The sequence below is a fragment of the Grampus griseus genome (assembly GCF_964374135.1).
Source record: "Grampus griseus genome assembly, chromosome: 11".
NCBI lineage: Eukaryota > Metazoa > Chordata > Mammalia > Artiodactyla > Delphinidae > Grampus > Grampus griseus.
In genome coordinates, this window is record NC_139005.1 from 88,253,984 (window position 1) to 88,269,292 (window position 15,309).

The following is a 15,309-nucleotide window of genomic DNA, read 5'->3' on the forward strand; positions in this document are numbered from 1 at the left end:
CTGCCCTGAAAATAGGTTCTTCTGTACAATTTCTCTTCAGAGCTTCTTATTTGTGAGACAAAAATGAACCCCTATTTCATCTAAGTCACACTAGTTTTGTTATATTCGGCTGAACATTTTTCCTGGTTCGTACCATCACCCCTACATACCCCAGGGAGCTGAAAGATCTCTGCTTTAACCTATTTCTATTCTTGTTCCAAAACACCTGATGTTTGTCAAAGATGTTTATCAGTTACACCTCAAAGGAAACTCTACAGTCGTCCGCCCTGAATCAGTTCCAGCCTAAGTGCAAAGAGCAGCGTCTGTGCCAAGGAAACGTAGAAGCGCCCAAAAGTTGCCTTTGCCTCGTCACCGTGCTAAGATCTCCGCCCAAAGAGGGGACTCGTACTTTGCTAGGCACAATGAGTGCCGGGCGCAAGGGACTGTGCATGCAGCACTGTTCCTGGAAATCTCTGCCCTTTTCCCCAGTTTCTGATGATGCACTGGCCTCTTACTCCTTAAACATCTCCCACTTTCCTCCCATGGGGAGAAGGTGTCTTTAGAGCATGAGCTCTCCCTTCTCCATTCCTTGATCAACGAATACAGTTTCTGCTCTGCTTTGCCAAACCTTGTCTCATTCATCTGGCATGAGAAGGACCCAGTTGGGGTCCACCCAATCTGAGAGGGTGGGTAACAATATAAATACAATCTCAAAACCCTTGGCTTGGGTGAGACAAGGATCTGGATCAATGTGGCAATTCCATTGTTCTTACACTGACGGTCTATGCTGTCACTAAGTATATCAGCTAATCCGTGTTCAGCAGCTTCAGTTTTATGAAGTATCTTCACATTTGTTACATCATCTGCTTTTTATTGTTTACTGATTCCGACAGTTGATTTTATTGCTGTAACATGGTAGAAAAGATTATAGCTGCCACCAGAATTCTTCTTAGGAAGAGAAGTTTATTGGTGGGAAAATTACTTGGAAAAGTATTTAGGATGATCCTTTGGTACCCAGGAGTGGGTGGAACTGCTATGCATGAGCCCAGGGGAAGAAACTGACGTTGCTCCAGAGAAGGAGAGGAGGTCTAGATAGCAAGAGGGCAGAAAGCATGTGCCTTGTAATCCACTCCTATGACCTCTGAAGTTTTGACTAAACTTTACAAAATAAGACAAGATGTAGTGAGAGCAGATTTGTTTGTGAGACTGATATTGAACCCTGCATCTAAGTTTATGGGGATAGGGGTAGCAATGGAATGAACAAGAATTTCATTTAGAATTCTGGGGGCAAGGTGCCCACAGCCGACATCTGCATCGAATTAGAACTCTCATTTTAGGAATGAGGAGAGGGCACTGAGTCTCTGAGCAGATGCGCCAGGTACACACAACGAGTGTGCAGCAGAGATGTGACTTGGACCCACGCGTTCTGACCCAAACACCACATGCCGGCTCCATGACCCCTTTTTCTTGGGTGATTTATCTGATAAGGCTTTCACCAAAGGTTGGTTAACTTCTACTCCATCCTGGTGTTACACCAGGACTCACGGTGGCGTATCCACAACCCTGAGATTTTAAAGATTAATTTCACTGCTAAAAAGGTTCTTCTCTTTTACTTACTTTATAAGCTTGTAGTTCATATAATCAATTTTCAGAAATTTAGGAGATTCAGAACCTTTTAAATCTGGGATTTTTCTTTCCTTGACCATTTGCTCAATCATCTCCACCCCAGCTTGAATGCCTGTGAAGCAACCAAAGAAAATGTTTATTGATAACAAAGATGATGATGGCATAATATCATTAAACACACAAGTTAAATTTATTAAGTAAGCCATGCTCTTAGATACTGAGAAAACAGGATTCTAACAAGGTGGTTATTATTGTCCCTACTTTGCAGAAGAAGACACTGGTCCTCAGAGAGGCTAGTAAAATTGTCCAAGAACCCAGAGCTAACAGCATGGGAGAATGTTAACACAGGACAGTGTTATAGGAAAAGTACAAAGTATTATCGTTATCCAATTTCACAGATGAAGAAACTGAGCCTCAAAGAGGTTAATTCTTGCCTAAGTCACACAGCTAAGAACTGGGGGAGCCAGTAGTCAAATCTGGCAATTTGGCTCCAGAATCTATGCCTGATGGCCGGTTCCAGACAGTTATTCTACACTGTCCTTTTTCCCTCCTAGATTCTTTAAATTCAGGAATTTTGGACTGGAGGTCCATGGACTGTTGGGAACACTTGAAGCCCCTGAAATTCTAATGAAAGATAGTGAGTGGGTCATGTGTATGTGTATCTATCTCATTTTTTAGGGGAAAATTTTCCAGGGTTCACATTTTATTTTTTTATTTGCAGTACGCGGGCCTCTCACTTGTGGCCTCTCCCATTGCGGAGCACAGGCTCCGGACGCGCAGGCTCAGCGGCCATGGCTCACGGGCCTAGCCGCTCCGTGGCATGTGGGATCCTCCTGGACCGGGGCACGAACCCGTGTCCCCTGCATCGGCAGGCAGACTCTCTACCACTGCGCCACCAGGGAAGCCCCAGGGTTCACATTTTAATCAGATTCTCAAAGGATCCCAGCACTCCAAAAAGGTTAGCAACCACTGCTTTTGTTTAATCCTGGAATAAACCCATCTTTATATAATAGCACCACAGAACACATTTCTCTGAGCTCGTGGAGAAACAGAGCCCTCTTCCACATTAAAGAGCTTGAGAAAAGTAACTTAGTAATGAAGAATGATCTTTTCATTTTTACCTTCTCAAGGAGGAAGTTTTGCTTATACCCCTTCCTTTACAGCTTAAGCTCACTTCCACTTATCCTATCCTTTTTGGAGATTAAGAAGAGCAGATTTTATCCTCTATAATACTGTGAATAATACTGTAATATGGAGAAGTAAAGACAGAATGTAAAGGATGGAACGATGGAACCGAAGGCACCATCAGACAGCCTAGGTTTGAATCCCAACCCTCACTTACTAGCTGTGTGACTCCGCAAGTTACAAAATCTCTCTGTCCTTCACTTTCCTCATCTGTAACGTGGGGACATTAGCAACTGTGGAGGTGTCTGTTCACATATGTGAAAATAACAGTAGGTAATATTTGTTGGGCATTTGCTATTGTGAGATTCTGTTCCAAGTACTTTATATGCTCTAAGATGTTCATTGTGTATGCATGTGCGGGGGAGAGAGAGAGGGAAAATATGAATCTGTGACGATGTTTGGATATGCCTATTGTTAAGGTGATTATTTTTTAGACAACACCTTTCCCCCAACCATCTTAGTAGCTCTGGATCACCCCACTGTAGAGCTTGTCTCAGTCATGAGACAGACCAATCTGAGCTTCTGGATTTGGGTCACAGACTACACCTGGGAGGTGAGTACAGCCTGGCTTCTGAAAGCATCCAACTCACCATAGTCCAGAGCTCTCTGAGTAGCCCTCGCCTTGATTCCAGGGTAAATGGTCTGAGCGGATGAGATGTAGAGATTCCACAGGAGGAAACATCCCCAGAGGACTTGGACCATCTTTGTACACATCTGCAATTAGTCAACATTTATAGTCCCTTTATTATTCTTAACTTTTTCATTGGCCAATTCCATCTAGCATTTCTAGGCTTTCTCACTTTCACTGCTTACTTCCAGAACTTGCTCCATCCATCCATCCATCCATCCAGTAATCATTTATTGAACACACTGGAACGTATTCTAGGTGCTGAGGGTGTAGAGATGACCTATGTGTGGCCCCTGACCTTTGCTTCCCACAGAATAGTGGGTGAATCAGACATACACACACAGGTGATTGTAACACAGTAAGATATAATGCAATGCAATACAAGAGTCTTACAAAAAATATAGCAATTTGGATATGCCTTGGGAAGGATAATGGGGGTGGGATGGGGGAATTCTTGAGTTTTAGAACAAATGAGTCAGTAGTTTGGAAAGGTGGCCTCAGTGGATGTGAGGCAACCACTTATCTGCTTAAAGATTCTTGATGACTCTCCTTGGCCCACACGACAGACAGGTCTAAGCTCTTAGCATGGCAATCAAGGCCGCTCACAACTGGCTCCAAACTTCTTCCAAGCTCCTAGCTCTCCTCCTGTCTAAGTGGTAGTGTTCTGAGCTGACCACACTGAGCTATTTGCTATTCTTCAATTTGTCAGTTCTCTCATGATTGAGGGCTTTTTCGATAACCCTCCCAATGTAAACACACATGCACATACATCTCTTTCTCTGTCTCTCTGCCTCTGGGTCACATACTCACATCTGTCTGGTGAATGCATCCTCCAGGGCCAGCTCCAATGTTCCCTCTGTGAAAGCTCCCCTCACCAGGTCAATCTGACACACGATGGACTTGGAGGCAGCCCCACCTCTTCCACCACTATCCCTCCAGCCACTACACCAGCCAGTATCATTTCATGTGGATGTTTACAACTGCCTCCTTACTGGTCTCTCAGGTTCCCTTGCCCCCTTCTGGCTGTTCTCCACACCAGAGTGGGCCTTGGAAAATGAAAGTCAGACCTCATCACCCCACCCCCTTTCCCGTTAAAACCCTCCAGTGGTTCCCCATCTTACTCAGCATAAAAGCCAAAGCCCTTCCACCAACTGCAAGGCCCTGCCCTGCCCACACCTCTACCTCCTCGATGACCTTCCTTAGCACACACACCTGGCTCACCTGGCCCCAGCCTCACCGGCTGACTTGATCTTTCCTATCACTCTAAGCAGCCTGTACCCCAGGTCTCTGCACTTACTGTGCCCTCTGCCTGACAGAGTCACCCTCCAGATAACCACATGGCTGGGCCTTTCACTTTCTTCAGGTATCTTGAGTGTTGTCTCAGTGAAGCCTTTCCTAACCACTCTATACGAAACACCCTCCCCCATGACCTCGATATTCCCCATGCTTCCCTTGCTTTACTTTTCTCCAAAGCACTTGTCATCACCTAGTATAGTCTACAGATCTTATTTATTTTCTGTCTCTCCTACTGGAATTTTTAGGCTTCATGGTGAAGGACTTCATCACTTCAGCACCTTGAACAGCGACTGGCACACAGTAGGCAATGGGTAAATATTTTTTTTTAATATTTTTATGTTAGTATAATTTACTAACATAAATTACTTAATTACTATAAGATGTAGTATATACTACATCTTTTATGTAGTATAATTAATGGGTAAATATTGATTGATTGATTGAATGAATGAATGAATGTCTCTTCCTTGAAACCATGAAGTGGGCCAGGTATGCCTTCTGAGGTTCCACAGTACTCAGTGCAGTCCTTGATCTTAATATGTACCATCCTGCAATGTGATTGTCTTTACTTGTCTATCTTACTTCTATAACTCCAGAGTCTAGTACAATGCCTGGCACATAGTAGACACATGGAAAAACTTAATAAACATCTTCTCCAAGGAGAAAGGCCACATCTTATTCACTGTTATATTCCTAGAGCTTGACACAGAGTAAGTGTTCAATGTATACTTATTGAATGAATGGACTTGATGAATTAATGTCACTCCATTTTCTTGATGAATGAAGCAGAGGTACCAACAGCAACAGTGACATAGGTTTCTTTTAATGAGACTCACAGCTGAGTGAGTAATACATTTACAGGCCTTGTTTCTAGTTCTGGGAGTTTACAAGCTGGGTGAGCTACCCTTACTGCATTCACACAGATACCCATGGAGTTAACACACAAACATGAAACAAGTCAGGGAAGCATTTGTGGGTGTGGTCAGGGAAGAGGAAGCTGTAGGAGCTGTGCATTCAGACAGAGCAAGGCGTCAGGCCAGCTGGGCAGGGAAGGATGCATAGAGGGGCTGGGACTCAGGAGCAGTCTAGATGAAGGCAAAGGTCATTGTAAGAGGGGTGTGTGTGAGAGAGACACACACACACAGAGAGAGAGAGAGAGAGAGAGAGTGAGCGTCTGTGCTTGGCCAAGATAAGCGAGAAGTTTGATAAAGGGGTTTGTGTGTGCTCTTGGGTAAGGCCAGAGAGGTAGGAAAGGGATAATGCAGACGAAGGGGTGTTCCAGAGAATTTATTTGAAAGGAGCAGAGCAGTCTGGTCAAGGGAGGGAGTGTCCGAGTAGGGCTATTGCTAGCCTATCTTGGGCTTTTGTGTGAAATGAGAAAAGGTGCCCTCTGGAGATATACCAGCCTCTGGCACAAAGTGGGGCCAGAAGAAAGTGTTCTAGGAAAATCCCACACTAGTGCATCCAGCCTGGTGGGGAGAGAAAAGGAGGCTCCACTCATCCCTTGTGTCGGCATTTTGTCTAGCGCACAAGCTGCCCCACTCGTACAGTGGGCCTATGCTCAGACTGGTGAATGCTCATGAGGGCATTTTGCTAGACGGCCATGAGGTTGAGAATTAGGGTCTTGACGTGTCTGTTCTGTAGTTCATGAATCCATCTTCAGGTGTGAGAAGAGGCTGGCTCAGTCAACCTGTTTACATTTCTCACTTGATCTCCCAGGAGCCTCCTCCGTATAATCCCGCCCCCTGCCCATCCCTGTCCAGACAAGTTCCCAAACTCACCCCATGTTTCCTGACTAATATCCATGCTTATGCTGTTCCCTTTTACTCAGGCCTGCAGAAACCCTGTGCATCCTTAAGGTCCATTGTAACCATAGCCTTCTTTCTGAAGCCATTTCTGACTTCCCTAAGCTAATCTCATTTCCTTCTGAACCCTCAGTCAAAATATATATTTATTCACACGTCTATGTTTATTTTTTACTTATTGTCAGTCTCCCCTACCAGAATGTAAGTGCCATGAGGGCAAAGGACTCATCAGGTTTGGAGGTTTTAGAGCCTGGCTTGCTTGGTGTCTTGGACACAGTGAGTGATTGATAAGTCCTGGTAGAAGGAATCAATGAATCATAAGTAAAGGAATAGCCCTCATTTCACTCTACATTACATTATGGTTCTTTGCAGAGGTGGTTAACAGAGCACTTATGCACTAGCGGAGCACATTTACCCATCAGAACAGATGTTGGCCACAGTTCTGGAGCAGGATCGGAGAGGTTAGGTACCGGATCGTGGGCAGCACAGAGGAAGTCTTGGAGGGGTGGCCAGTGTGGCTGGCCTACGCTGGGGGCTGGGGTGGGGGACTCTGAGTAGCGACTACTTACTATTAGATACTGAGGTCTTTCAATCTTTTAAAACTGCTATGGCCTTATGCATTCAGTGTGATGTCTCAGCTCTATGGAGTTGGTTTGGGTAATAAAGGACAGTCTACAGGAAGAAGCTGGGCAGCCTCAGGGTGAAGACAACACTGAGGAATGAGAGTGAGAGCTGAGGGGAAGGAATTCCAGTAGGAGAGGAGGGTCTCTGATCAAGCAACGAGTAATCTGAGGGCTGGAGGAAATGTGAGGAGTGGGATAAACAAGCGTGAAGTCCTCCACATTCTGGGAGGCAGGGTGAGATCAACAACACCTTATACTCAGAACGGATGCAGAAGTTAGGTCCAGTTGGCATCTGTTCTAGGCCTTCCTTGATCCTTTAGTTGTCCTGGGAGTGGTCCAGCGTCCTTGAGAGGGGGATAGGTAGCGATGGATGGCATTGTGGGAGTGAGAGGAACACTCCTGGGGCTTAGATTAGTGGCTATTTACCAACTGGTATAGAAGTATTTCCACGTTTTAACAAATGGTGAGCCATACTGATGTGTAGTCATGCTAATATCACTGTAGGCAAAGAATTGTAAATGGATGTGTCCTGCCTTGGCAGGCATAAGAGAGAAATTCTTTATTGAAGTATAGTTGATTTACCATATTGTGTTAGTTTCAGGTGTACAGCAAAGCAATTCAGTTTATATATATATATATATATATATATATATATATGATTATTTTCCATTATAGGTTATCACAAGAGGGGGATTTTTTAAAAGAGGAAAATATTTTCAGAGTAGTGGAAAGCAATGGGAAAGAATGTTAGACCAAAAATCCAATATCCATTAGACTGTATGCAAAGTAAGGTAGAAATTATGTCTCTGCCTGGCATATATCAATAAATATTTGCTAACTGACCAACCGACTGGCTTACAAGATTCTGGTGAACTAAGGAAGGTTCTAGAAAATGTTGAAAGAAATGAGAAAACCAAACCATCATATAAATAGCTCTCCATTTCTACAGTGAAAAAGCACAATAAACCAAAGCAGAGGTATTACTTGTGAATGGAAGAACAATTAAAATAATAAGTTTGTACTTCTTCACCATTCACAAAACTCACGACAATACTATCATCCTCCCCCCATTTTAGACATGTGGACACAGAAGCTTAGAGAGTCCAAATGACCTGTCCAAGATCACATAATAAGTCAGACTCTTGGGAATCAAACCTGTTCTTTTGGCTCTTAATTCTAGTTTTATGGTTTTCTTTCATTTAATGACTTGATAGTGCTAGATTTTTCATTTTAATCTGGGAATTTTAAATAGGAGTTGCTTGATACCATCTTATATGTGGAAAAATTCATTAAGCATCTGGAAAATTTCAAGCATCATAGTGCAAATCCCTTTGTATTTTCTTGGGTACGAATGGAGTTTTAAATTCCCTTCCAGCAGCGAAAAACCTGTTGTCACTTCTTGGTTAAAGGAATTTTCTGAAGTGGTCTGCTTTGATGGAGATCCAGGAACTCAAAACTGCACATAGAAAACACATATTTTTCCTCTAGAAATTTTATGAGTGAATAAAATTACTGGGCTCTAAAGGGACGGATTGAATGTAACTTTCAGTTGAATTGTTTGGGTAGGATGATAATTTATGGGCAGGGGAGGAATAGAAACTTGTCAAGCCAGGAGATGACTCCTAAAAGGTTAGGTAATTTGGCGGACAAGTAAGGGCAGGGTAAGTTGCCTGTTAAAAGAAGGAATCCAAGATGATTTAAAAACCTGCTAGCAAGTTACCTATTTCGTTGCTTCTGAGGAATTGCTTCTTTCCAATATTCGAAACCTGAGAAGTCACTGCATTGCCATACCAATGTTCAGACAGAATAACACTTGTAAATTACTTGGCTCTTACTTGAGCCATTTTGATGACCGGAAATAAGAACACTCAAGTACAACTCAGAAAATTGCTGAGACAGATCAACTTACCGTTACCACTCATGAAGGAGAGCTTTGACAGACTCTGGAAAAATTAAGAAGGACTGATGAATGAATGAAATGTAGCCTTTAAAATAGAGGCAAAGTTTGAGAAATTAAATTCAATTGGTTTAAAGAAGCCTAGTCTATAAGAATATTCCAGCCTAACAGTTAAGACAAATAATAGCATTGGTAAAATGTCTATATCAACAGGTATGGAATATGGGCAGAACTGGAGAATATTTCAAGGGATTCAGCACACACATCTGATGTTATACCAAGATCTCTAATGACAAGGGCCTTGAAAATTTACACCAAGTCTTCCCTCACCCCCCAAACTCTATACTTAACACAAACAAGTTAAACAATTCAGGCAGATGGGAAGGTCCTTTGCTTGGCAGGATCTAGGTCACTGATATGGTTTAAGACCTGGTCCCAAAGCACAGAGATCACAGCGGTTCCTTCATCTGAACCACACCAGTTGAGAGGCAAGTGTGAATTTTCTGTGCTGGGTGCCCCACTGGAATGGAGGCAAAAATAAGTCCAGACTACTGAGCAACACTTTTAACACTGTTGAAGGATGCAAAACTAAACATGTAGTCCAAACCAACTCTTGTTTCTTTCTTAGAGCTGTTAGTCTTCTGTGTGAGTGACATAAAAAAGAAATAAAACAGAAAAACCTAGGCAGACAAAAATAATTCAGGATACGTGACAGGGGGCTGTTCAAGGTGTCCTACCAGATCTGGGTCATCTCCAGCAACAAGGTAATTCCCGTTGGGAGACTGTGCAGTGGCAGAGACCTGAAGTTTGTTCATGATTCTTACCTCAAGCAGAGGAAGTATCCAAAGCCGGGGAGCACCTTTGATTCCCTCTGCCTTTGAAATCGATGTGCTTTCCACTTGAGGCTTGAACTCAGCTGCTGCAAAGACAAGATAATTAAGTCTAAATCATCTAGGGGTGGATTTTTTTAAAAAGCCTCTTTCAAAATGTGACACATAATTGCTTCACTTCAATTACCCAATGACTTGAATGAATACTTCAGTCTCTACCTAGATGAGAAAACAATGCCACCTATGCAATAATTATCTCTCTAACACACACACACACACACACACACACACACAGAGAGACACATACACACACACAAACTTGTGAAATTTTTATGGCTACGTCACCAGAATGCTTAAGTTAAGAATTCCAATGTATTGAAAAAGGTGTTAAATTGTATTGAATTGGGAAAGGAAGAACTTTCCTCTCTGGGATAGGAAGCCAGTTTCCCTCGGTCAGGGTGCCTGCAGTTGGTGGTGCCACTACTGCCCAATATACCTTTTGGATTTTTGGTGGATCAGATTCATTCTGAAAGCATGAGGCTTGATAGCCACGCCGACCTAGTTACCATCTTTATCTTTCAGGGTAGGACCAGAGATGGCATTTCTAAGCGTCTGCTCCTTTTCAGGTTATTAATGACTTCCTCTCCCAGAATTCCTTTGAAAGCAGTTTAGGTGGGTTCATCAACTATTATGGAACTTGATGTCTTTAGTCTCTAAATGCCATCCCCACTCCCATCCCCCATGTTTTAGTCATTGAACTTTAGATGGCCAGGGATCTGATTACATGAAGTATTTGAGGTCTTAAATTTACAATTTAAGATAGGGTGATCAACTTCCTGGTTTTCCCAGGATGTAGGATTTTCGGTACTAAAACCAGGAGAGTTCAGGGAACCTAGGTAGAACAACAGGTATGTTTGCTTGGCATTGTCCATACTTCAGACAGCTTTACAGGTTTCTCATCTAGTGTACCTCCAGTTATATATACCTGTTTAACCTCAGTTTTCTTAAGGGTAAAGTGGGGATAAAATTAGTATCTACCTTGATAGGTGCTGGTGGAAAAAAGATACAGATAACTGTCTTAGTCTGTTTGGGCTGCTATCAAACTATCACAGGCCAGTCTAAGCTAAGCTAAATGTATAAGCTAAGACGACATAGCTTATATATAACAGATTTATTGCTCACTGTTCTGGAAGCTGGGAAGTCCAAGATCAAGGAGCCAGCATGGTCACATCTTGGTTGGGACCCTCGTCCTGATTCATAGCCAGGTCCACTGGCTGTGTCCTCACATAGTGGAAGGAGCTAGGGGTCTCTCTGGGGCCTCTTTTACAAGGCATTAATCCCCCAAACCCCACCTACTAATACCATCACCTTTGGGGTTAAGATTTCAGCATACGAATTTTGAAGGGACACAAACATTCAGACCATAACAATAACCTAGGAGAATGTGCTTTTAAACTGTAAAGTGCTATAAAATCTTTATTCATTAGTATGTGGCCATATCAATGGTGATAGGAGCCTGAAGACACTCTCCTCATAGAATCATTTATTGTCAGTCATCTCAGTCATCATAGATTAATTCATTCATTAAATCCACAAATACTGGGCACCTACTAAGTACAAGTTCCCCTTCAGTAAAAAAGACAGAATTCATATCCACATGGAGTTTATCTTCTAGCAGATGGAGATATAAAATAAACAAACAACAAGACAAACCAAAATGTGTAGATTGTCACGTGCTATGAAGGAAATAAGGGAATGTAGTTGATGCGGTGGTCTTGTAATTGGCAGGGTGATGTAACTGGGGGAGAGGTGCTTCTTCTGTTAGGATGGGCCAGGAAGGCTTCTCTGAGGAGGTATATCTGAGCTGAGATCTGAGCATTAGAAGCCAGGCAGGCAAAGCCCTGAAGGGAATAGGGTGGAGGGAATGGCAAAGGTGGGCCAGTGTGTCTGGAATGTAGCAAGAGCAGAAATAACGATATTAGACATCTACATGGCTGCGTCAGGTGGGTAGTTGGAGTTCCCGGGAGAGGTCAGCTGGAAATATGAATTTCCAAGTCATCATGCTAGAGGTGGAATTAAAGCCACAGAAGTGGTGAGATCATCTGAGGCGGTTTCCCGTGGTGCTTGTGCTATAGGAGGGGTGCGGGATAATTTCAGGTGATACACAGATAAACACTTGATGTTGTATTGTGATTATTTTTAATGTATTAGAAAAAAAACACCCCAGAACCAGACATGGAAGAAGATGAATGACATGACACAGCACATGGAAAAAAATTCATAAAGTACCTCTAAATATTTCTGTCTTTTCCTCTGAGTCTTCCCTGAGCGGCAGCATCACCTTCTCCCCTCTTGTCTCCCTCTTCTCTCTCTCTGTCTCTGTCTCATCTCTCCTCCCCAGAGCAGCTTCTTACCTCTACCTTCCTCCCCTGCTCCCCTACTTCTCTCCCACCCCCTTTTCTTTTCTCGGTCAGAAATAGCTCTTGCCCAGCCTCCTGTTTCCATCTCATACTCATTAACCAGCTGCATAAGAATCTGCTCGACTTAAAAGGACGCTGAAAATTGTAAAATAACAGTATCTTTTTCTGATGTAAATATTAATTTTTCTTTTTGGCACAAAAGGCCTGAAAGTCCAACCACATCTTGGTGAAAACCCGTCATTGGTGTGTAACTTAGGACTTTGGGCACAGGATTTCAGGAGAAATCTTGGGAAGGGTGGCCTGGATGAAGGAGAGGGGAGAGGATTTAAAATGGTGGGGGGACCCCATCCTGCAGTCCTTGAGAGCTCTGGCCTCACATGGACCTGCCCTGCCCACCCCAACTCTGGGATCTTGGGCAATTTACTTCTTTCCTTTGAGTTTCAGAGAATCTTCTGTAAAAGTGGGGATCACATTTACTTTGAAGAGTCATTATAAAAATTAAACTAAGTGACCTAGCACATATTAAATTTTTCCTACAGTGTCAATAAATTAGATGCATTATTACTTGTATTTCCCCATTACTATTTTCAATTAATAATTTAAAAGATATTTTAAACAACTTTTATTTTAAAGAAATGTACAAAGTTTAATTTTCATGATATTTACTTTTTACATTTACCCTCTATTTGGAAATTAACAAAAGTTTTCCCTTTATATAGCTTTTCCTTTCAAACAAATTTACATACACTTTAAGATTTGGGTTGACTTATGGGGAAGAATAAATAATTAGTACAGCTCATGTGGGACACGGGATAATTTTGGGAAAAGGTGCTCAGATAATTGAAGTTTAAGAAACAAAGATAGAAGAAGAGATTACAGCTGGTCTGTTTTATCTTATTTGAAAGGGGTCTTAGAAATCAACTCAAGCCTTACTTTCTGTTCAAGGAATTGTTTTCAGGTAAATTTGGCAAATTTGTCATTAGAAACAACAAAAGCTGGGCTTCCCTGGTGGCGCAGTGGTTGAGAGTCCGCCTACCGATGCAGGGGACACGGGTTCGTGCCCCGGTCCGGGAAGATCCCACATGCCACGGAGCGGCTGGGCCCGTGAGCCATGGCCGCCGAGCCTGCACGTCCGGAACCTGTGCTCCGCAACGGGAGAGGCCGCAACAGTGAGAGGCCCGCGTACAGCAAAAAAAAAAAAAAAAAAAAAAAAAGCCAGCAGCACTATATCCAGTTGCGTTATTTATTTTAGTTTTAGTTTTTCAGATTTAATTAAAGATTTGCTGGGAACTCCTACTTATCCAGCCTACTCACGATGATAATCTAGAATGCAAGCTTAATTATTTCACTTATTAACGGCTGACAGTACATCAGTCTCTGCAGATCAAGGGGGTACCTTTAATTAATAGTCCAAAAGAAAAATTATAATCAACTAGCTAGAATCTTCATTAAAGAAAGATACAGGAACGGAGCATCCTAGTTCTTGGTTTCTAGAATGTCTGGGCTATTCCTGTATAGAAAGAAGCTATCTGAATATAAGACTTTTTCTGAGCTTGGAAACAAATTGTTATTCTTTGTGGGAGACAAAAGTGCAAGGGAACAGGGATTCTGTGTATACGAGGGGATGAGCCAGATAAAGCAGTTTTAGGGCAAAAGATACTGTGAATTCCCATCCCTCACCATCCCCTAACATTTTGTATTGATGAAATCTGGTTAAAAGGAAACCCTGAAGAGGGATATAAGAGGTAGAGAAAAATAAGAGCTAACATTTATTGAGTGTTTGTTATGCTCTGGGCATCATCTGTATTTGAACTCATTAAATCCCCACCAAGACTGTTCGAGGTAATAATATTTCCATTTTATAGATGAGGAAACCGAGAGGTTAAGTAATTTTGCCTAAGTTTAGGCATCACAGCTAGTTTGTGGAGCCAGGATTCAGGACCCAGGTGTTCCATTTCTGGGAGTCTAGGAACCACTATTGTTAAGATTACTTTTATGGTTAAGATTACTTTTATGGTTAAGTTACTTCTGGGAGGCTCTTAACCACTATGCTAAGCTGCCTGTTTTAGGAAGGTCACAAAAGGGCAACCCACAGTCTAGGGGATGTGGAAGGTGAGGAGAGAGAAGGATGCTGTTGCTAGGCAACACATCTGGTTTTCTGAGCTGCTAATTGAATCTGAGTAACATAGATATATGTGTTTGTTTGAAATTGCTAGATTATTACTGACCAGAGGAAACTGCCTGGAATTAGTGTAGCTCTTGAGAGAGAGCAGTGATTCTACAGTTCGCTCTGGAAGGGCTAGGGAGACATCAGGCAGAATCACCCTATTGCCTGGCAGCATTTCTCCCTCTCTTCCCAGCTCGGTCCCAGGCCATACGCCCCTGATGTCTGTGTGATGACGTTTCTGGGTGGGCACTGATGACTGACTCAGACCATGGCCTCTCCCACCAATCACACTCTGGAATGGTTTATGGCAGTGACTCCCTCCTGGTTTTGAAAAATAAACAACCCCACTTACCCACTGAACCTTCACTTATTGTTGGTTATTTAAAAGGGAGTTACTTTTTATTTTTTGCAGTTCAAAGTGAATTTAAATTCATGCTAAAATTTAAATGTACTTTCCTATAACTTTTATGAGACATGAGAAATCTTGTGGAACCAAGATAGTGTGATACATCTCTGAAGTGTCTGAGAATCACTGGTGTGAGCCCAATTCCACGAGACAAGGATTTCCCTACCTTGGCGCTATTGACATTTCGGTCGCATCGTTCTTTAACTTAGGGGGCTGTCCTGTGTATTGTAGGATGTTTAGCAGCATCCCTGGTCTATACCCTGATGTTAGCACTACTCCCTCTTACCCGAATGGTAACAAAAATGTCTCCAGACTATGCCAAGTGTCCCCTGATGGGCCTTCACTGAGAACCGAGAAAGTAAAGTATATTATTCTGTCTAGCTCTTGCAGTAGAAAATGTCACTCCTCCTAAGGATCAGATTCTAGTAGTCCTAATAACACTTTTGT

At 42.6% G+C, this 15,309-nt stretch overlaps 1 protein-coding gene across 1 annotated transcript in view; it reads right to left on the reverse strand.

Annotated features, from left to right (window-relative positions):
* The window catches only part of BPIFC (BPI fold containing family C), a gene marked incomplete at both ends in the record, with an annotated part of 35,428 nt that extends 31,924 nt beyond the window's left edge, over nucleotides 1-3,504 (reverse strand). Inside the window, 2 exons of the mRNA XM_082665061.1 lie at nucleotides 1,597-1,717; nucleotides 3,381-3,504. Of these exons, the coding sequence (XP_082521187.1) occupies nucleotides 1,597-1,717; nucleotides 3,381-3,504 (245 nt within the window). The remainder of the gene's footprint in view (nucleotides 1-1,596; nucleotides 1,718-3,380) is intronic.
* Between the last annotated feature and the right edge of the window lie 11,805 nt (nucleotides 3,505-15,309).